This window comes from Triturus cristatus, chromosome 3_1, assembly GCF_964204655.1.
Source record: "Triturus cristatus chromosome 3_1, aTriCri1.1, whole genome shotgun sequence".
NCBI classification, from domain to species: Eukaryota; Metazoa; Chordata; class Amphibia; order Caudata; family Salamandridae; genus Triturus; species Triturus cristatus.
Window position 1 is genome coordinate 1,159,380,830 of NC_140583.1, and position 21,674 is coordinate 1,159,402,503.

A 21,674-nucleotide genomic window follows, 5' to 3' on the forward strand; every position below is an offset into this window, starting at 1 on the left:
TTTCTGTCTTTATTGGCGCCTCAGTTGTGTAGGCGATACTAGTTTCCATGTACGGCTGAATGGCTGGTGGGTGGTGGCGATGGCCCCTCCTCAAGAGAAGACACCGGAACTGATAAGGGCAAAGTGCCCGGCTCCTAAGCGGGTGGTGGTTGGCGCGCAACCAGACAACAGGTTATTTCCTCTTGACTGCCGGCATGATTTGCCAACCTGTACAAGTTTATGACTTACTGTGTGTAAAGCATGCTGCCGTACAATGTACTTTTGCACCGAATTACAAAACCAATAAAAACAGATTTGCAAAAAAAAAAAAAAAAGTTGTTTATGCGTCATGTAACATCCATATAAAAAGTTTATTTTAGATCAATACAGGACCTCACAAATGAGAAATGGGAGGGTGTGACAGAGATTATTTGCAGTAATATTAGTGAACTGCTGTTGTGTTACATACTGAAAACACACATCACTATCCCTGAATATCATATGTACACACATTTAGTGTTTCACCAAAGAAGGCATGAAAGAGCTGAGACTGGATAATAAAATCAAAGCTGGTCCAAACAGGGGTCCCCAAAATACATCTGACCTAGGGCCCTCAAAATCCTTAAAACGTCCCTGAAAGTTTATTTTAAAATTACACAAGCAGGCACGCAAAATGCCAGCCAGCCATGTGTTGTTTAAACAGCCTGCAAATTGCTTGTCTTGACACTAAATATGGTTATAAATAAAGAAGTATGTATTCATTTGTAATGTGACTTTTCTGTCTTTGTTCCCTTTTATTATCAGTCATGGATCATTCAGGCAGGTCTAGAAAACAATTAAAAGTTCTTTCTATTTATATTTGCTGTTCAAAGTATGCACAGACAAGTGCTGAAAATAAAGCTTTAGGTGACTGCTAATTTTTATACCATCTGTGACATCAAAATAATGAGCTGGCAACCCTAATGATAAGACTGGACGTTTGTTGAGGGATCAGCACATTATTTCTTTCCTCCACCCTAATCCCTGGTTACTGCTATAATAGCAATAGTTAAACACATTTGAAACCCTACGCTGCCGTCAATAATATGCCGAGTTACTTCAAGTGTCTGGGATTGCACCTTGCATTCAGACAACTCGCTCCTCATTCTCGCCCTTCACTTTCTCCCTCACCTTGCACTCACACTGATCCCGATACACTCGCACCATTCACCCACTTACCCTCAACTCACAGTGATCACTCTGCACTCACACTGATCACCATGCACTCACACTATTCACCGGCTCACCCTGCACTCACACTGATCTCCATGCACTCACACCATTCACCTGCTCACCCTGCACTCACAGTGATCACTTTGTACCCACAATGCACTTGTGCTGTTCACCTTGTACCTCACCCTGCAGTCACACAAGAACACTACTGACCCTGCGCTCATGTGACACTTCACTCACCTGTCCCCCTCACTGCTCAATATGCAATATCACTCAAATAAGCCCATCACTAACCATGCATTCATTCTTCCCACTCTGCACTAACATGCGCACCCAAATTCATATGGTCACCTCACTCATCCCTGCACACAAGTATGGGCATGTCCTGCCCCATCAAGGTTTTCGTCCTATATTACAAAAGGAAACATCTAAATGCACTGCAATCCAGCCTACCAGGGACTCCTTGATAGAGACAGTTCTGTTTTTGCCTAGATGGCCGGGAATAATTCCTAAACAGATTCTTGCAAATACCGTTTTGTTTAATCTCTTTTTAATGTGATTGATGTGAGGGAGTCTATTACTATTTGCAGAGAAATGTGTTTGTTTCATGCAAAAACCATAAAAAAGTTAACCATAAAAAAGTTAGATCCAAGCGTGTCCTCACATATGAGAAATTGGATGATATCACAGATATTATTCACTGTAAAATTAGTGGGCTGCTGCTTTGTTACAACAGTGAAAACACATCAATCTCTCTGAATATTAGATGTAAACGCTTTTAGAATTTCAACTACAGCGCCTGTGCACCGTTAGTAGCCTGGCTAAATAGGGTATGGCAGAGCTGAAAGTATATCATTAAAACTCAAAGCTGTACTGAACAGGGGCCCCCAAAATAGTTTTGGCCCAGGGCACCCAAAATTCCTAACATGTCCATGCCATCACAAAGTCTGTCAGACAACATTACTCTGAAGTAAAATAGACAACATCATTAATTTATTATTAGTTCTATTTTTTTTAAAACATAAGCCTGACGTGTCCTAAATCCCCACTGCTTCAGGCAAGCAACTTCTCATACCACTAAGGAATTCTCAATTAGGTGTTCGTTCTACGCCCTCTCTGTGGACTTTCAACTGTCTTCGGATACATAACTGGTTGGTGGGCAATTATCCCATTATAATGCTGCCTAAAACATTTGTTAATGATTTCTAGAGAAGATTTGTTTCTCGTGTACCAGCTCTCAGCTAGGGAGTGCTCGAAAAATCTCACAACACTGTCTCCCTTACAGTCCCTGTCTTGGATGAAAATGTCTGCAGAATATTCAGCTTTGGGAGAAACTGCTATCAAAACTCTTACCTTTCAGCTCGTCCTATTTATGCGAGATTGGGTTCTCAGCACTTGCGGTATTAAAGACTAACTACCGTTCAAGACTGGATGTGGAGCAGAACCGGAGGATGGCAGTAGCAAAAATCCATCCACAGATTCACCGTCTCTGAAAAACAGGCACACCTGTCACATTTATGTTGGTGGTGGTATTATCAATCTATGTCATGTGTAAAACAAAGCATCCTAGTAAAAACAATTTGCGCACATTTTATCTTGAAAAGTGGTGTTTTAAGCCTCTGTCATTTCACCACACCCACTCACAAACCTGCAGTTTACTAAACATTATTTGCTGGTTATGCCCAGAATATGCGCGTAGCGGTCGATTCCAGAAATTTCTGTCAGGTGGTGGGGGGCCCAACATCTAAAAAAATTCAGCTGGGGGGGCGGGCTCAACCTACAAAACTTTGAAGACCTCTGGCTTAGGAGATCAAATGAAAGGATTGCCACAATTAAACATTCTTTAAAAAACAGTCTGCACATTATGGGTTATGAAACCATAGGGTGACTTCATAGGTTAATGGATGTACCTCCTTTGAAATACTCTCAAAGGGAAGATGTTGTCCAGATGAAAAATGAGATTTTGCACTGCTTACATGGAAATGTGGGGTGTGCGGAAAGAATTTAGTTTGATTGTATTAATATGGTAGATGCATTTCCAGGATGGGTAATTCACCTAAATCTGCGACTGAAGATAGTGTTGTTTTTACTTTCAGAAGGCCCAGACCGTTGTGTGCATTATTCAATCTTGGTTATCTGTTCTCAATGTAAGATCAAAGTAGTTCCCTTAGGCTTTTATAGACCTCTGTTGCCTGCCTAAATCAATTTGATAAGTCCCAGAATTACTTCAATCGCTCATTCATCCACTATATGTACTTTGTTTATTGGATTTTTACTACCAGAGTCCTTGGAGGGTTATAATTGACTGCCATTTGATGTCTCCCAAAGAAAATTCTTGAGCACTGATGTGATCATTTGTCTCCTTCTAACTAATCTTTAATTCAACCTCCCAGTAAGACTTTACAACTTCTGGTGTCAGTAACATTTCATGGAATATTGCTGATCTCCAATGTAATAGATGCAATTACTTTCGGATTCATTTTTTTGTCAATATATATCACTTAGTTACAAGAAACAGAAGAGACAAGTTACTTTTATTTAGAGGGTACTTCTCTTCCAAAGTTCCAGGTGTACTTTGTACTTCAGGGAAGGCTAAGTAAGGACAACCTAAATGGATTGCAATTACCCTTTATTATAATGTTAGAATTTGGCCTGCTACAGTTCCAAATATGCAGACCTCGCAATTAAAATTTAGGAAGGCTGGATTTTGTATTCCCTATTATAATAATAACACTCTTCTGTTGGCTCTAATTTCCAAATATTCTTCCATTTTCAGAATGACAATATGTTCTTTGATTCATAATGGAACGAACGGAGGGCAACCAGAATAATTTTAGCAGATAATTTCAATACTACTATAGGACAGATGTTATCTGGACTGGTGAACCTTGATGATACATTAAACACAAACTGTAACTAATTAGTCACAACATAGAATCTTAGCTGATCGGATTACTAAATGGAGTTCGGGTAAAGTTCATTATAATTTTTCACATCTTGGATCTGCATTTCTGGTGTTTAACATCTTTGTCTCTAATAATATTTTGAGGGGGATTTTTGATTATATTATTGTCTCAAGCATTTTCAGTGATCACAGTCTTTTAATTTATGACTTTAAGCTACTTCATTCAATTCAATTGATCACTTTAACAATTCCACTTAATGAAAAAAATAAAGATGGTGGTTTAACTTGTGTCCCGGATCTATACGGCAAGGAAAACTGACAGAACACTGGCTACACTGTGGGCGCAAGGAGAGTGGAATGACGATCGACTATCCCCATTGACAAATGCAGAATGCGGGGACCCAGGGAGAGCAGGCATGATGAGCCGGTCTCCCCCTGGGTCTCTTCGCACAATAAAAGGGGCTAAGAATTAGGATAGGTGTAGGTATGTAGGGTGGGCAGGGTTTAGTGGTAGGTTAAATAGGGCGGGAAGGCATTCCCTGAGGCAGTGGCAAAGGTGGTTAAGGAATTTAGGTGACAGGTAGATTTGTTAGTCAGGTAAGGTTCAGGGTTTTTTGATAATCAAACTTTTTAATCAGGTCTTAGTGATGGTAGGGAATGAAGATATTCGCATTTCAATAGGGTATTATCTGAGGCAAGCAGGGAGGACCTACTGAAGCCAGTCTTACCGGGTGAGGCTTGGGTGCGTTTGGAACGCCCTAAAAGGAGAGTGGCTGGCAGAGTTGCGGCAGCTGAAGCTGTGTGTTTGCCGGAAACGGGTAAATCAAAAGTAAAATCCGAGCATGAAGCAAAAGATAAACATTTACCTGGTAAACAGCATGTGCCGGTTATTCATTCGGGACAGCTTTCAAATGTTGTGGTCGAGAAAAAAAAAGGAAGTTTGCTTAGCAGAGAGCGCAGAGCAGCAAAGTTGTGCTATTTCTTGCTCGCATGGGAAGCAGGCAGTGGGAGGAGTGACGAGTCGGAGGAGCCCTAAGAGTGGACCAGTGTCATCAGCCACCAAGGAACGTAGGAAGAGTTCAAAGGGTGTGGCTGTAACGGCACCAGTCTATTCATTCGTGGAGGCAGGCCCCCTTTCTTATGGGCAGGTTGACAACATTGTTCCAGGCAGCAGCGGGGAATTTGAGGAAATCCCTATGCATGGCTCGTATGGCAGAAGCGAAACTAAAAGAAGAGTTATGCGTTTCACTTCCCCATTTGGTGGTCCTTAGGTAGGCTGGGAGGAGAAGGGACCATTGGTAAGGGAGTGGGAGTCTGTCACCCCTTCCAAAGCAATGCTACAGGTCTCACGTGGGGTGGAAGTTTTGAATAATTAATTGACAGAGGACAATGTTCAGAGTTCACATGTGTTATGGGAAATGTTGTTTTTGTTGAAGCCTTGGATTTTTAAAGTGTTACAAGGTCAAAGATGTGCCAGGACATTTGAAGAATCATGAGTGTGTTGGAGCATAGAAACTGAGAGAGATTATGTCACGGTAAACGTGTTAAACATTTATACCCCTGACGAAGGGAAATGTCCCGAAATGCATTGGGTGAATTATTAATAAAGTCATGACATGTGTAAACCGCTCCTGTTTATGAACATTCTTGAATACGACATGGAAAGGAGTATAATCAATTGATGGAAAATAGAAAAGGAGAAAGGCGAAAAGCGATTAAACAAAAGGATGAAACTGAAAAATAGAAGCATGCAATTGATTTATTAGATTCATTGTTAATGGATATGGCAGTGCATCTGGAAAGGGATCTACCAAGGTCCCCTATGTGTCTGTCTTATATTGCAACGCGCAATTGGGCGGAGCGCGAATCTAGTCTGCACGCCAGCATATGTTTAAAATAGTGAAGCATGGTCAAACAATTGAGTACATGGTGTGCATCTCACCACCACTAAAAGTACATTACAAGGTCAAGGCACCATGTAAAAAGTCATTGCTAAAACAAAGCATGGAGTCTGGTAGTGCTTTGATTTTAAGAATTTGGATATGGAAAAATCAGGCTAACCAGAATAATAAGAGGTGTGGGAAGAAGTTTAGTGTTTCTTCAGATTTAAACGTTGAAAAACAGCCAATTTTAGGATTAGACAAAGAAGAAGTGGGTTTTAAGACAGGTCAGTGGGTGTGGGTGGATAATTCAGATATTGTATTACCAAAGGATAGGGGTGACAATACAGTTAGGGTCCTTGGCACAGCTGCGCAATCAGGTCAGTACGGCTTGCAGAAGAGACCCACAGTAAGAAAAATTGAAGAATATGGTAAAGCAAGACGGTTACCAACAGTGCATGAAGCGGCTTTTATACGTTGGTCCGAAGACAGTAACAGATTTTCCTTCATAGAGGGAGCAGTTTAAACAAATGTCTACATCAAAATGGAGGTTGTCTGACAGTGGAGTGGGTGATGGTGAACGACCAGCTGTAAGTGGCAATTATTGCCAAACTGAGTATGAGTAGATTTTGGATTATGAGGATGATAGTGAGGAGGAGGAGTTGAGAGATTGGGAGTGTGGTGAAAGTGAGAAAGGAATGATGGAAAAGAACGGGACTGAGAGGAGAATAACAGACCAAACAAGTGTTCTTAGTGTATTGCAGAAATCATGAGTGGACCGAGCAAGTGAGCAAGATGGACAGTATCCCAAGCAACAGACATGCAATGCTAAGAAATTCAAAACAGGTCATCACAATTACCAAAACGCAAGGCATCGTGGTGGGCAACATGGGAAAACTCAGACAATTTTGCTTTATGATTCATGCATAAGCTATGATGAAAAGTTCAGAGCCAGGGTCAGTCTATTCAATGTTAAGCCATGAGGTGACGTGGACTACGAATTATGGCTTCAATGGATGCCATCCTCACAGCCTCCATCCATGACTTTTTATACAGCAAGTGGTTTACTGGTCAGTTCTCAGTCCGTTCAGTATCGTCCCGCCCAAGCTGGGGCATGGTGGTATGGGAAGGGGCAGATATCTTACGCAGGAGCATGTTGGAATTTCAACATAGTTTTTTTTTGTAGCAGGCCGTTTTACTGATACAAACATGAATGCTCACAATTTGGTGGGAAACCCCTTACACAATATTCTGTAGCATCAAAATTTGGTGAACAAGGGAGAATGCAGCGAGGCAGAGGTCAGTAATTTCAATATACATCAAACAGCTCACACCCCGATTGAGGTATAAGCAAATTGGTTGAGGTATTATCCAGATACTGCTGCATCCAAATTATTTTGCTGTTTCAAAGAGGGTTTTAAAATCGGCTATCAAGGAGACAGAAGAGATGGGTAGATAATCTAAAATCAGCTAAGGAGCTGCACAAGGTAGTACAACAAAAACTAAGTTCCGATTTAAAAGCAGGCAGGATAGCAGGTCCTTTTTTACAGTGCACGTTTGAAAACGTAATTGTTTCCCCTTTAGGTGTAGTGCTGAAGAAAACTTCAGATGAATATAGACTGATATATCATTTATCTTGGCCAGATGGTCAATCCATCAATTATTTTATTTCTCAAACAGATTCTAGTGTGTCTTATGCATCAGTTGATGATGCCTTGAAATTGGTTTGATAGTCAAAAAAAGCACCAGAACTTGCTAAAAGTGATATACAAATCAGCATTTAGACTTTTACCTATATATCCCACTGCTTTTGAATTGCTTGGCAAGCATTTCGACCGTGCCTTTTATGTGGACAAGGTCCTTCCTATTGGTTGTTCAATACCTTGTCCCCTATTTGACACATTTAGCACTTTCTTGCAATGGGTTTTCACTGAGGTTAGTGGCCACAACCTGGTTTGTCACTATCTAGATGACTTCATGTTTATCGGTTCAAGGAGCACAGATCAGTGTGGGAACGCGCTGCAAAAATACATGGCAAAAAAACTTGGAAAAAACAGAGGGTTCAAATACTTTCCTGGGTATTGAAATAGATAGTGTAGAAATGTTAGCTAGGCTCCCAGCTGAAAACGTTCAAGAGATGATGTATTTTTTGCTGTTAGTAATGATTGAAGGAAAATTGGAACTCAGGAAGGTGCAGAAATGACTAGGCTACTTAAAATTGTGCATGCAGAGTGGTCAGGGCTGGAAGGACGTTTTGCAAACGTTTATGTCCATGTTGAGTGCTTATCTCCCTCACCACAGAATAAGGCTATCCATGGCTATCAGGGCTGACATGCATATTTGGTTAAAGTTTCTTAATGACTTTAATGGAATTTTATTATTTTGTTGAAGACCTGATTTGGCAGATCTAGATTTTATTTTGGGAAGGTCGTTGGTTCGCGGAGAGTTGGCCTGAACACTGGTTGAAGCAAGGGCTCAGCATAGCTTTTTTGGAGTTCTTTCTGTTGATTTTTGCACTGTTGTTTGGGGTATTTGGGGTGAAGAATTCAGAAATAGATCAGTTCTCGTTAATGTGGATAACATAGCTGTTGAGTTGGTAAACAAGCAAAAGGCGTGAGTTCTGAGAGTGTTGCGGCTATCAACAGCATTTATGTTGAAATGTTTACAACTGAGTATTATTTTTATGGCTAAGCAGGTTCCTGGAGAAAGAAATAATATAGCAGATGCTCGGGCTCCATTTCATTGGCAGACGTTTTGCAACTGGTGCAGACACAAATAAGACACAGATCCTGCAGAACGTTGTGCGATTGAGGATAGTCGTGCTTGTAGAAAATTCCTTAGCTGCATCTACAAGAATAAGTTATCCACAAGCATGGAGCGAACTCTTAAGGCATGGTAACACTGATTTTTGTGTTGGGAACACAGAAAAAAAAGGAACAAATGACATTAGGTTTTGTGCTGTACTTGATACAAAAAGGTTTGTCACACACAAGTATTGCAGGGAAAGTAGCAGGGATTTCCTTTTATGGTCAGCTATGGTGGGGACATAATCCGTTTGAAGGAGTTTTGCTGAGGAAGGTTTTAAAGGGTCTACGTAAGGAGCAGCTTAACAAAAAATTGTTAAGAGAACTCGTGACTTTTGACCTGTTAGAACAGTTATTACAGTTGTCTTTCTGTTGTTATGATGAGTTTGAAAGTCCAAGGGTTAGGTTGTGCATGTTGTGGTTATTTTTTGGCAAGTTACTAAAGAGAGTCACTGTTCCCGAGATAGGAATTCGAAGAAAGTGTCAGTGATTTTTAGGTCTCGCCTGAACCAGCGCATGCACTGCTCTGGCGAGACATTTAGTAACTGGGCTTTTAAAATCCTACCAGACGCTTTTGCTGGCCTCGAGCGTGTAGTTACGCGCACAATGACGAGCAGAGGCGCCATCTGGCTTTCCTCTCTCGTCATGGTGCGCGCACACCACTCGCCAGACGTGCCTCCTTTTTCAAATGTTTTTTAACTTCTCAGGTTCCCTGGGGAATGTTAGGTGGGGGGATGCAAATCGTATAAATGACTCTTCAGACATCACGAGCACACCGTCCTTTTCACAGAATTTCCTCCACAGTTCTGAAAGGAGGCACAATCAGCAACTAATGTCCGGCGCCGCAATTTTCCCGCATTAAAGATTTAACAACAGCAGCGATGATGATAGTGTTACAAAGATACAACCATTTTTCCTTACCGTGAGATCGTACGTACACAAACTCAACAGGACGCGGCAGCAGAGGTTAGGTGCTTTTTACAGACTGACACCGTCCGGTCCGCCTCAGCCTGCCAGCAATCCTCACTCAAAGTACTGCCCCTCCGGGTGGCTCGCATAGAACTCCGCCCTCTTCTTCCTAATGCTGCTATGTCCAATCTCACGCTCACCGTCTCCCCGAAAGCTCCTCCTCCCTGTACCGCCCACCTCATCTCAACAGACCGCAGCCGGTATTCTGTATCTTCTTGCTTCAGGGTTTCGTTCTCAGATCTTCCCCCGTCTTGCCTTCCCTCTCTTCCCTACTCTTTCTAGCAGTTTTCAACTCACTCTGTCAGTGCCTCTCACTTTCTCCGTGTGGCCACAATTTTTTATTTTCGCATCGACTCTTTGCTACTTGCCTCATCGTGTCGGACCCTCCCATTTCTTCTAATCTGCTGCCATATACATTTACTCCGCCCTGTGTTCCGCCTTTGTCTCTCTCGTCACCTTTCACCGTTACCTGTGCCACCCCCCTCGCCTGCACACAGTGCACTTGCGCCTTACAATTGAGTGTGATAACAACTGTACCGCCGCCCCAGAAACGAATTTGGGTAACACTTTGCTTGGGTAAATAACTTCGCGGACCTAAAATTGTGATATTTATCAGCCTTAAAAAATTTCGAAGGATGCACAAGGCGAGATAGTTGCAAAGGACCAGCTTGCTGCCAGATACTGGAGTTTACTCCGTGTCAGTCGGAGATAACTAGAGATACAAGAAATCCAAAACAAAACTTATACAGCATAACATGGCTGCTGTGTGATGAAATCTTCTGTTAAAGTTTGAGCTTCAGTACTTACAATAACAACCAAATTTCAGTGAACCATTAAAGAAGGGGAAGCATATTCTGGGTGATATATAGAGTACATTTTTTACTAGCTCTGGAGCAGTCTATCTTTCCAAGCCCATCGGGAGTCTGAGGAAGATGTTTATTTTGTCTGCTCTGATAGCTGATCTTTCAAAATCCCACCCTCCTGCATAACGTTGAGTACAATCTATCTGGTGGGTCATCAGTGGCCTTTGAAGGTTGTGCTTCCTAACCCCCTGTGCCCCCGACGACTCTAGTTAATATTGTAATAATATTTGCACCACATTCTACTGCTTTTGCATTGCGGGTAAGTACATAACATCTCAAGTCCATTTTAATATGGTGTAGATACATTATATACATTTTCTGCCATCAACATTGGGTTTGTTTTAAACATAAAAATGGACATATCTTTCTTGATTGTTGCAATGTCTCCACAATTGACAAGTTCTCGGGGAGCACATCCCTAATGAATAATTCTAGTTCAAGATTTCACTCTTTTCCCCTCGAATGGTAAGAAGTTATTGTGTAGTTGCCCTTTGTAAACAACAGATTTTTTTAAAATTCCCCGCAGACATCTGCCATTGAAACTTTCTATTTCGTCTTCTTTCAGCGGTCTGGTGGGAGTGAAGAGCTCCTGCCCAGTTAGCCAGGGACATTTGACATTCTACAGGACTCATAGGTTTCATACATACCATGATATTTTTATTATTTTCTGAATAGAGGGCCCAGGCCAGTTCAAGGTGACATGCCTATAAAATTGTTCAGTCTACAGCAAGCATCCTAATCGGTGCTCTCCGTGCTTCAAAGAGAGGGATAAAGTTATCAGTTCCTATACATATACTTTTTACTTAGAAAAGAAAAAAGAAAAAAAATTTGGATAGCCTGGGGCTTACTCCACTTTTGCAATTTTTCCACTTTTACATTATTTCAGTTGGTTAGGTCTTTACCTCTTCTGATAAGAAAACCCAGAAGACGTTGATAAATCATGTTTGTGTACTTCGGTTCATACAGATAGCAGTAATATCTGAGTTGTAACCATTAAAAGGCCTGCCAGTTTCAGATTTTATCAATCTCTTCCACTCCACGCATTTCTTAAATGATGCAGGGGTATGAATGTATTAAATCCATGACACCTAATGGCGGTGGGTCGTTACCTGGGTGTGACAGGGAGGATACGCTAACCCCAAAACGTGAGGCTGATGCGGACTGGTGGACTGCTATACCTCCATCTTCCCTTCTTTTTCCTTCCCAGCAGGAGGACTGGAACCTGGAAACCGCAACATTATTTACACCGAAGGAAGAAGAAAGCGAGGTCGGCTCCTTTAACTGGGGCTTCCAGTATAACGAGGCCCCGCCCCCGGCAGACGTCAGCGCGTATCCAACGATAAGTCTGGGAGGAACCAGGAAGTCGGTGTGTATCGACACCGGAGTGGAGAAAGGAGACGGGGAAGCGGTTGTGACGAATCCAAGAGCAGACGAGGAAGGTGGGAGAGATGGAGGGACAAGACCTTCAGGAGCCCGGACTGAGCCAGGAGGCCAACTTCCCCACGTGTCGCCGAGCCATGCTCCCGGAGGAGCGTGGCTTTCACAGGTACGAGACAAGGTCTTGAAGTGGGTTGGGAGGCGGGGGTCACCCAAATCCGTAAACAGGAGCTCCTCGTACCCCGCAAAGTCACCCGACCTGTGCTGCCTTAAACCCGTGCACTAAACACCTTCACCTTCCCCTCACGTTTCGTTTTTGGATAAGACGTGCACCAGAGTACGATGATCCCTTCACTCCCTGGTCCTAGAGTTATATCCGGTCCATAGGACACCTTCCTGACACATTGTTTCTTCGTCCCAACATGCCCCTTCGCCACGGCCGGACTGCTGAGAAAACTAACCAGACCCTGGGAGGCAGAGACAAAGTCCACAGGAGGGGGCCAAGAACCATCCAGCACCACGGATCCAGCCAAGTTCGCCGCAGAAAGACTGTGCGGTCGGCATAAATGTGTTTAGCAAAATAAAGCCCTATTTAACTAGACCTGGCCTCCGTCCTGTCACTACTACCCCGCCACACTGGGCAATGACTGGATTATGTTATCGACTCTGTTGATAGGGTTGAACGTGTGATTTTAAGGAGTTCTGCCTACAAAAGGTATTCCCTGTTCTTGTTTCCAAACATCCTCTCTTCATTCTTCCCTGGTTTATCTCACCGTTCCTTTCCTTTGTTCCTTCTTAAATGTTCGCTCCCTCGCTTTCTAACACTCTTCTCTGTCGCCACCGCGTTTCTTAATTTCCAGCCTGTCGTTCCCCTTTCTCATTTTCTATCCTGCTCTCTTAGTCACCATTTCTATTCCCCCTTAGGCCTACTATCCTATCTTCTCTGTTTCATCCCTTTCTTTATCGGGGTATCTCTTCTTTTTCTTTGATGCTCTCCCAAACAATTTTCTGTCCCTGTCGACCCAATCTACCGCTCTTTCACACACTCGCCTGAAGCGCCTTTTCTCACCCTCTCCTGCTCCCTTGACATCTCTTACTCTCCCCTCTTAGACCCCCTGTTCTCGATGGTCTTTTTCATTCCAGACTCTTTTCCCTTGCTCTCGGGCTCTGCCCACTTTTCCTCCCCTCACTCTCCCAGAATCTCCGCTCCATACGTGAACGAGCCAGGATATCATACATGGTCTCACTAGCTCCTCCTTTTCTCATTGCTTTCCCTATCTTCTCAACCTCCGCTCTCTTCATACTTTGCCCCGTCTCCACCTTTTGTCTTTTTCATTCCAGTTTCCCGCCACTCTGTCCCCCTTTACATCTCCTGCTCATCACTCTTCTGAACCCTTCTTCTCCCTGGTCCTGTTTCTACATTGTGCTTTCTTCGACCCCTTTTCTCCCTCACTTCACCATCTTCTCGGACCCTTATCTTCTCCTCTTTCTCTTTCCCTTTCCTATTTTTATATCTGCATTGTCCTTTTCCATCACTCACTTCCTTATGTTGTCGCCTACCTCTCTCCCACTTTATATGTCTACCCTCTTCTGATCGCTCCTTTCGTCACAACTTTCTTCCCCTTTATAGCCCATCTCTTTATCCCGCCCGCCTTTCATATTCTGCCATATTTTTCCTTTTTTACGTTACCTTCCTGTGCCCCCATCATTCTCCCTACATAAATTCCTTATTGTCTTGCACACTCTCCAGTCCCCTCTGCTCTTACCAATCCCACCTCTCTTTCATCTGTCTTCGCACCTCGCCATGACACTTCTCTTCCACCTACTCCATCTTCAATGACGTCACTTCATTTCAAAAACCTTTGATGTTCCTAAACCCCCCTCGCTCTCTCTCTACACACTCTTACTTCACTTCCTGTCACACTCTCCCTCCTGCTCCTTCTCGCCTTCCTCTGACTCTCAATCTGTCTTGTTCTCTGCCTGCCCCGCCCTCTCTAGCCTCTCTTCAACAGTCAAAGCCTTCTCTTTCTCCCCACTCTCTTACTCTTGAACCCCCAGCACCCCCAGCCCTTCTCACTCACACAGATATCTAAGCCTCAGAAATCCATTTCTGGGGAACCTTGGTAAATTGTAATTGCATTTATATAACACTTACTACCCCTGACGAGGTGCTGAAGCGCTTTACCCTGGGCAGCATGCGGCTACCGAACCCAAGGTTAGTGGCTAGTCATGTTATTGGTTATTGGGGTTAGTTTAGTGAGTCAAGCAACTATTCCATGCATTCACTAGAATTTCCTTGGGGTAGATTAAATAAATAGCAGTTGGATGTTAACATTAGTGGGGTGGGGGAGTGGTTGAGGTATGCGAGTTGATGCAGATGTTTATTGGGATTCTTCATGCTGATGTTTGGTGGGATTAATAAAATACAGATGAATGCAGATATTCTGAACCCTTTCCATGTTACAAGCAATAGGCAGTTCTCGGGCACAGCCTCCTTGTCCTAGCCTCATCACAGCCCTTGACCCTTTGTGCAACAAACGACTCACTGGTGTGGTTTGAAGACCTAAACCTTTCCAGCAAATAGAAAACAAGCATTGGCACAGCCAATAGGTCTTGCCTTTGGGACCTTATAAGTGTTTAGCCATGCAACAGTTGATGGTGTTGCACCAAGGATATTGTGCTGCATAACTAAATACTTATAAGGTCCCAAAAGCGAGACCTATTGGCTATGCCAATGCTTGTTGAAGAGAGAAGAAGAGTCGGAGAGACTCTTACTTGATGCCCTCACACACCCGAAGGATGTCATGCTTCATCAATCATCGGGTGATGCTCCTCTTTGGTCCCCCGAAAGGTCACTTTATCAGAGATCGTTTATAGAGCTAGCCCTAAGGTGTGTGCGGGTCTGTGTGCAGTGTTAAGTGAAGTGTAAAGCTTAAAAAGGACTAGAGGGTATCTACATACGACAACCATACGGCCCTGCCAATTGGGCATAGATTCCAAGTCACACACGGTAAATCATAGAATGAATGTGAAACCTTAGGCTTACTACTAACCAAGCCCTGCATAGCAATACTCTGGAGGTCTATGACTGGCGCCAGTTGGCACTGACATATAGAGGAGGGAGCACTGGTGGATGAAGTGTGAATCAAATGAACACAAAGAGATAAGGGGATGGAGAGATGTGGAGTGCTGGCCGACCATGCTCTAGACCTTCTTGCTGGGTTAACGGGATGGGGATGACATGGAAGGGAGCCCCCAAATCTTGGAGGCCCGCTGATTGATAAACGATGATGCGCTGTCTAGCGTAAACCAATTTTGTGGGGCGGGGGCAGGGTGGAGGGACAGCTCTTCCCGGCTGAGAATGGACACTATGGATGGGCAGGACTGGGCGAGAGTGGCTTTCAGACAAGGATGGGGCAGAATTTATCATTATGTTTGCCACTGATGCATGTATTATTGTATTGCATTGTATTATGTTCCTATGCTCATGGGGAAGCATACAATGGCCATGCTTGTGTTTGTTAAACAGCTAAAATGACAAATAAAGATTTGTTTTCAAAAAGATGGTGGTTTAAGGTTATGCTGGGAGATGATTGCTGCAACTTTAGTTCTGACAGGCGCCTCATTGTTTAACATTCACGTATGCTTGAAGGAACTGAAACAAATGAACACATGAAAGCAGAGACTTATTAAGATTGGAGTGCAATACAGTCAGACAGATGTGTGTTACAGACACTATTAGGCTTCAGTATGGAATGTATTGAGCTATCCGTTTAAAGGAATTAAACAATATTAACCCCTTTGCTGCTAGGCCTGTCCCCCTCCCACCCGTGCGGAGCCTTTTTTTGGCTCTTTGGGGTAGTTTGCGCTTAGGCCCCTGTAACTTTTTGACCACATAAGGTATCACACCAAATTTGCGTCGTTTTCTCCCAACATCATGGGGATTCGAAAGGTACCCAGGGTTTGTGGATTCCCCTGAAGGGGTCCTAGAAATTAGCCAAAACATAGCTAAATGTTGTTTTTGGGGGGAAAAAAGAGCTACAGTTGAAAGCGTCTGTTTTTCTCCCCGCAAATGGTATCAACAGAGGGGTTGTGGGGCTGAAATCACAATTTTCTCAGCTTTCAGGGACAAGCAGACTTTTGTCAGAAAACCACAGTTTTGGCATTTTTCTGGGACATAGCCTATTTTTGCTATTTTTTGTGCTTTCAACCTCCTTCCAGTTAATGGTAGAAATGAGTATGAAAGCAATAAAGGATCCTGGAAAGCTATGCATTTTAGAAAAGTAGACAACATTCAGCAAGGGGTCATTTGTGTAGATCCTTCAAGATTTCTTTATAGAAACTAACAGTGGAATATAGGAAAAATTTAAAATTAGTTGGAAAAAAACAGCCATGTCAACGTTTTCACCTGTAACTTCTTCTAATTATGACAGCTGTTTGAAAGCAATATACCGTTACATCAGCTGGACCCTTCTGGTTGTGGGGATATCTAGGACTTGTAGGTTCACCAAGAACCCGACGAACCCAGAGCTAATAACTGAGCAGTGTCTTGCAATGGTTTTTTATTTTTTACCGGGTATACAGCAATTAATTTGGGAAAATATATACATGGAAAAATTGGGGAAAAATCGGTATGAAAGACACCTATGTATTTCTGAAATTGGAACAAAATATAGAGTTTCCAAACAGTAGATATTTGCCCATTTCCAAAATTGTGAGTACCCATACTAGCATGAGAATTATAGGTCATTTTCAAAATGACTTCTTTTTTAGGTCTCGCCTGACACAGCACATGCGCTGCTCTGGTGAGACTTTTAGTAAGGGCTTCAGAAAATGCTACCAGGGCCGGCCTACAGCTTGCTTGCATGTGCGGGGGCGAGCGCTTATGAGCAGAGGCGCCATATGGCTTTCCCTCGCTCTCCCGCGCTTGCGCCTCGCTCTGCCGCTCTGTCTTGCTCGCCCCTCCCTCTCCCCCTCCACAGAGCGCGGCCACGCGTCTTACAAATTCGCAGCCAATGCTTGTTGTTTTTGAAAAGCATGTCGGCCTGAAGGTCTCAATGCACTATGCAGCCTGCAGCTTATGTTCATTGCGCCCAGTTTTAAAGGTGTAGCACTATGGCCCTTGTGTTTCCATTCGCACAGTTGCCTCTTTTTCTGTGGCTTCTTTCCGCCTTCCTTTCAGACTTGCTACGGTGGGTGCTGCTCTAGCGTGCATTCTGATGTAATGTTCTTAGCAAAGTTAAGAAATAGAAGGAGGCGCAGGCAGGCTTTGAAGGGAAGGCACGATAAAAGAGCAGCAGGCTGTTCCCATCTGGTCTCTACGAACATCCCCTATCAGAGGGATTTCCAGGCTTATGGGGATTAGACTCGGGGCACATCTGTCGGATCATTATGCATGAGGGATCTCCTGCTGTTTCCTTCTCATGCTTCACCTATGCGCCATCATTCAAAGATCATTTTCATAAAATGCATTGTAATAAAATACAAACACAGCGTGCCTGAATGCAGTGTAATTATTTCTACAGGATAAATCAGCTCAGACCAAAGCATTTATAAATTGCCTTGCTGCCAAAAGCAATACTGTGTTGTGAAGGGTCAAAAAGTGAAGGTTTAAGAAAAGAAGCTATAAAACAAAGCAGGTATAAGAGCGCATAAGTATTTGTGAAGAGCACTTTTACAGCAAGCAAGGCTCTTTAGTGCTATCAGACATTTCAATATTTCAACATTTCTAAACTGCTATAAGAAGTTATACTAGAATAAGCTAACAATTTAAAGTTACCTTTAAATTGCAATATTGTAATAACAATAAAAAAAACTTCAATAAAAATGCATCTGGCATGAGATGAAAAGACGCCTTCGGAAGTTGGTGTAAAGTAATAGCTGTCTCCATTTCTGACTGTATCTTCTGCATATAAACTATCATAATTAAGACTTTTACATTTATCCATCCTTGTACCTTAGGAACATTTTTTACCTGGCTTAAATACCTAATCAACAAGCATTGGCATAGCCAATAGGTCTCGCCTTTGGGACCTTATAAGTGTTTAACCATGCAACAGTTAATGTTGTTGCCCCAAGGATATTGTGCTGCATAACTAAATACTTATAAGGTCCCAAAAGCGAGACCTATTGGCTATGCCAATACTTGTTACTCATTGTCTTTCACTTGGAAGGCAGAAATGCATCAAAAGTCAACAGGTAATAACAGTTGCTCTACAATTCTGTGTTACCCTCAGTCTCCCGATAAACATAGTACCTCACTTGTGTGGGTAGGCCTCGTGCCCGCGACAGGAAACGGCTCAAAACGCAACGTGGACACACCGCATTTTCACAGTGAAAACTGACCTTTTTTTTTTTTGCAAAGTGCCTAGCTGTAGATTTTGAACCGTAACTCTGCCAGCACCTAGGGAAACCTAGTAAACATATACAATTTTTAAAATTTTAAAACTAGACACCCAGGGGAATCCAGTATGGGGTGACTTGACTGGCTCTCACCAGGTTCTGTTACCCAGAATCCCTTGCACACCTAAAAATGTGTCCAAAAAAAAAAAAACACATTTTCCTCACATTTCTGTGGTGGAAAGTTATGGAATCTGCGTGGATCCACAAAATTCTACCCATACCGTGTTCCCCAAAGTCTTCCAAGAAAAATGGTACCTCACTTGTGTGGGTAGGTCTAGTGCCCGCGACAGGAAACAGCCCAAAACGCAAAGTGGACACACCACATTTTCACACTGAAAACGGACCCTTTTTTTGCAAAGTGCCTAGCTGTAGATTTTGAACCCTAGCTCACATAGGGAAACCTAGACTAGTATGGCTCTCACCAGGTTCTGTTACCCAGAATCCCTCGAAAACCTCAAAATTTGTAAAAACAAAAAAAATAAATTAAAAACACATTTTCCTCACATTTCTGTGGTAGAAAGTTCTGGAATCTGTGTGGATCCACAAAATTCCACCCACCCCGCATTCTCCAAAGCCTTCCGAGAAATATGGTACCTCACTTGTGTGGGTGGGTCAAGTACCCGCGACAGCAGGGGGCGTGGCCAACTGCCGAACATGGCGGTCGCCTCTTAGGGAAGCTCCGGACCCGGGCAGCAATCATCCTGGTAATAGCTGTTTCCCGAGGTGCTACCTGCAACCAGGGACTGGGCGCCACGGTACAGCGCTAGTGCCGATCATCGGAGCGGTCTTAGGGCTCCCGCGAGGCACCCGCTGTGGAGTGGAGCGATCAGCTGCCGAGGGGCCTACGGAGCGGCGGAGAGTCAGGGTGAGCTGAGCCGGTGAGATCACGTGGCTGCGAAACAGCGCATGCGGCCACGAGATCATCGGAAGAGGGGAGAGTCCAGAGTGGATCGGTGGGGCCCCGTCGGGGTCGTGCACAAGAACCCGGAACAAAACGGGTGGTGCGGCGTGACCTAGGGAGCGAGCGCCGGAGGTCTGGAGAAGCGTGACGTGGGATCTCGACAACGCGAGTGCCGGGGATGCGGCGCGGCCTACATGGGCCTGCTGTATCCGGCACAGTCCGGAGGAGTATATAACCATAAAGGCGGATAGCGGCGGAGTGACACTGCCAAGGGTCAGCAGGAGAGGAGATCCGGACACGCTGTGTGGATGGACCCCAAAGGTAGCGGTGCAGTCTGGATGGCAACTGCTGGATAACGAGTGAATGGGGCAGCACTGACACCAGCGGTAGGTAAAGGCCCGCACAGAGAATGTGGAGAGAACGTGTACTGCGCTACAGAGCTGATGGGGGCATGGCACACTGAGTGAGGCCATAGAGAGCAAGCCACACAGGAAGCCTGGACGACTTCGCCCCCAGCCTCCCTGGGAGGGCATAGACCTGCGCACCTACACTGGGTCACACGGTTGCAGTCGGGGTGCCCGCCACTGGGCACCAAAGAGAGGACCAGGGGTCAACAAGCTTGAGCCGGCGCGAATACTTACTCTGGAGACCGACGGCGGGGCTGACTGGGGCAGCTGCATAGTAAGGGGCCTGGTGGACACAGCAGGCAACACACGAGAATAGCCCAACGGCGACAGTGAGCGCGGATTCCCCGCGGTGGCAAGGGACACGGCCCCTGGTGGTTTCGTGATGAGGCGAGTGAAGGGCAAACAGGAAAGCGAGACCGGCACTGATCGTGTCCCAGACACAGCAGCATCCATGGACGCTTCCTCGCAGGCCAGCTGTATACCACCTACCAACGTGGTGGATACGGTGGACAAACTGGACTTAATTTTACAGGAAGTGAGAGACTCGAGGAAAGCTATAGAAACTCAAATCGGCGCCCTCACGACCGGCCTGTTGCTACTCCGAGCTGACCATACTAAACTCGCCGACAAGGTGAAGAACCATGCTGTGGAGCTGGGTGTCCTCTCCCCCCAGCAAACCCAAAACACCACCCATATCAAACAGCTACAGACCCAGGTCTATGCTACCTACGCGGAAATACTCGTACCCCAGTTGGAAATTTTATATAAAGAACCACTGGAAAAGGGAAGTTTGCCCCTCACTACGGCACAGGTGCTGGTGGTGTCAATCCCGAAACCAGAAAGGGACCCCACTGACATGGCCAGTTAGCGCCCGCTATCATTGTTAACGACGGAGTATAAAATACTTAGTAAAGTGCTGGCTAATAGACTCCTGCCGAATATGCATAAACTGATCCATATGGATCAGACCGTTTTTTTACCTGCGCGAAGTACATCATTGAACACAAGGAAATTGCACTGCTTGGGGAAGCCCCGAATTACTATGATTATGCGGGTTGTATTTCACTTGATATGCAACAAGCGTTCGACTCCGTTAAATGGCACTACATATTCAAGGCCCTAGGACGATTCAGATTGCCAGAAGAGTACGTCCGGGGGATCCGCCTCCTTTATAACGCCCCTACGGCTACAGCGCGAACGGGAGGGCACATATCGGCAGAATAGCAGACACGTAGGGGAACGAGACAGGGGTGCCCGCTGTCGCCGCTTATTTTTATATTAGCACTAGAGGCTATGGCATTGAAGATTAGGGCGGAACTAGGGGATATGGGGATCAGGGTGGGACGTACCACGCACTTTATATCGGCGTATGCAGATGACATTGTATTATACTTGTGCGACCTCCGTACCCCTGTGGACGCCATGGCAGCGATGTTTCTGCGCTTTGAGCAGTTGTCGGGGCTAGCTATCAACCCAACGAAATCGACGGTATTTTACTTCAAGGACCAGGCGCCCTTACGGGACTTCTTGTTTGGTACGCTACAGTTCAAGGTGGCACCTCACACGTTTAAGTATCTAGGCATCCAAGTTTATCGGCCCCAGGCAGACATGATAGAGGGCAACCTGAACAGTGCCCTTAGAGCCTTACGATCTAGCATTACCTTTTGGACTGCCCTGTCACTGTCAGTTGCATGCAGGGCGGCAATAGTGGTCTTCCCGAGGCTGCTTTAATATTTTACAAACATACCACTTATGCTCCCGGGCACCACTTTTAAATTGATGAATACACTACTAATTGACCTTATATGGGGGACGGGTAGGCGGAGAATTAGCCTCAACAAGTTACAACGCAGCATCTCTGGAGGCGGCCTGGGAGTGCCTGATCTCAGAGCTTATTTCTATGCCAGTCAATTGCAGTGGCTGGCCTTCTGGACAGCGGTGCGTAACCTACAGGAAATAGGGATGACTGAACAGG

The 21,674-nt window shown here is 44.5% G+C and overlaps 1 protein-coding gene across 6 annotated transcripts in view; it reads right to left on the minus strand.

The window, feature by feature from the left end:
* The window catches only part of LOC146861681 (uncharacterized), a 250,552-nt gene that overhangs the window by 209,358 nt on the left and 19,520 nt on the right, over positions 1-21,674 (minus strand). For 2 of the 6 annotated variants that reach the window (XM_085646048.1, XM_085646045.1), the window contains exons 2-3: positions 2,545-2,680; positions 750-804 (exon numbers count right to left, since the gene is read on the minus strand). The exons of 2 other annotated variants lie outside the window; for them this stretch is intronic. In XM_085646048.1, the coding sequence (XP_085502174.1) occupies positions 750-787 (38 nt within the window). In that variant the 5' untranslated portion in view covers positions 788-804; positions 2,545-2,680. The remainder of the gene's footprint in view (positions 1-749; positions 805-2,544; positions 2,681-21,674) is intronic. 2 more of the 6 variants (XM_085646046.1, XM_085646050.1) reach the window with 2 other exon arrangements.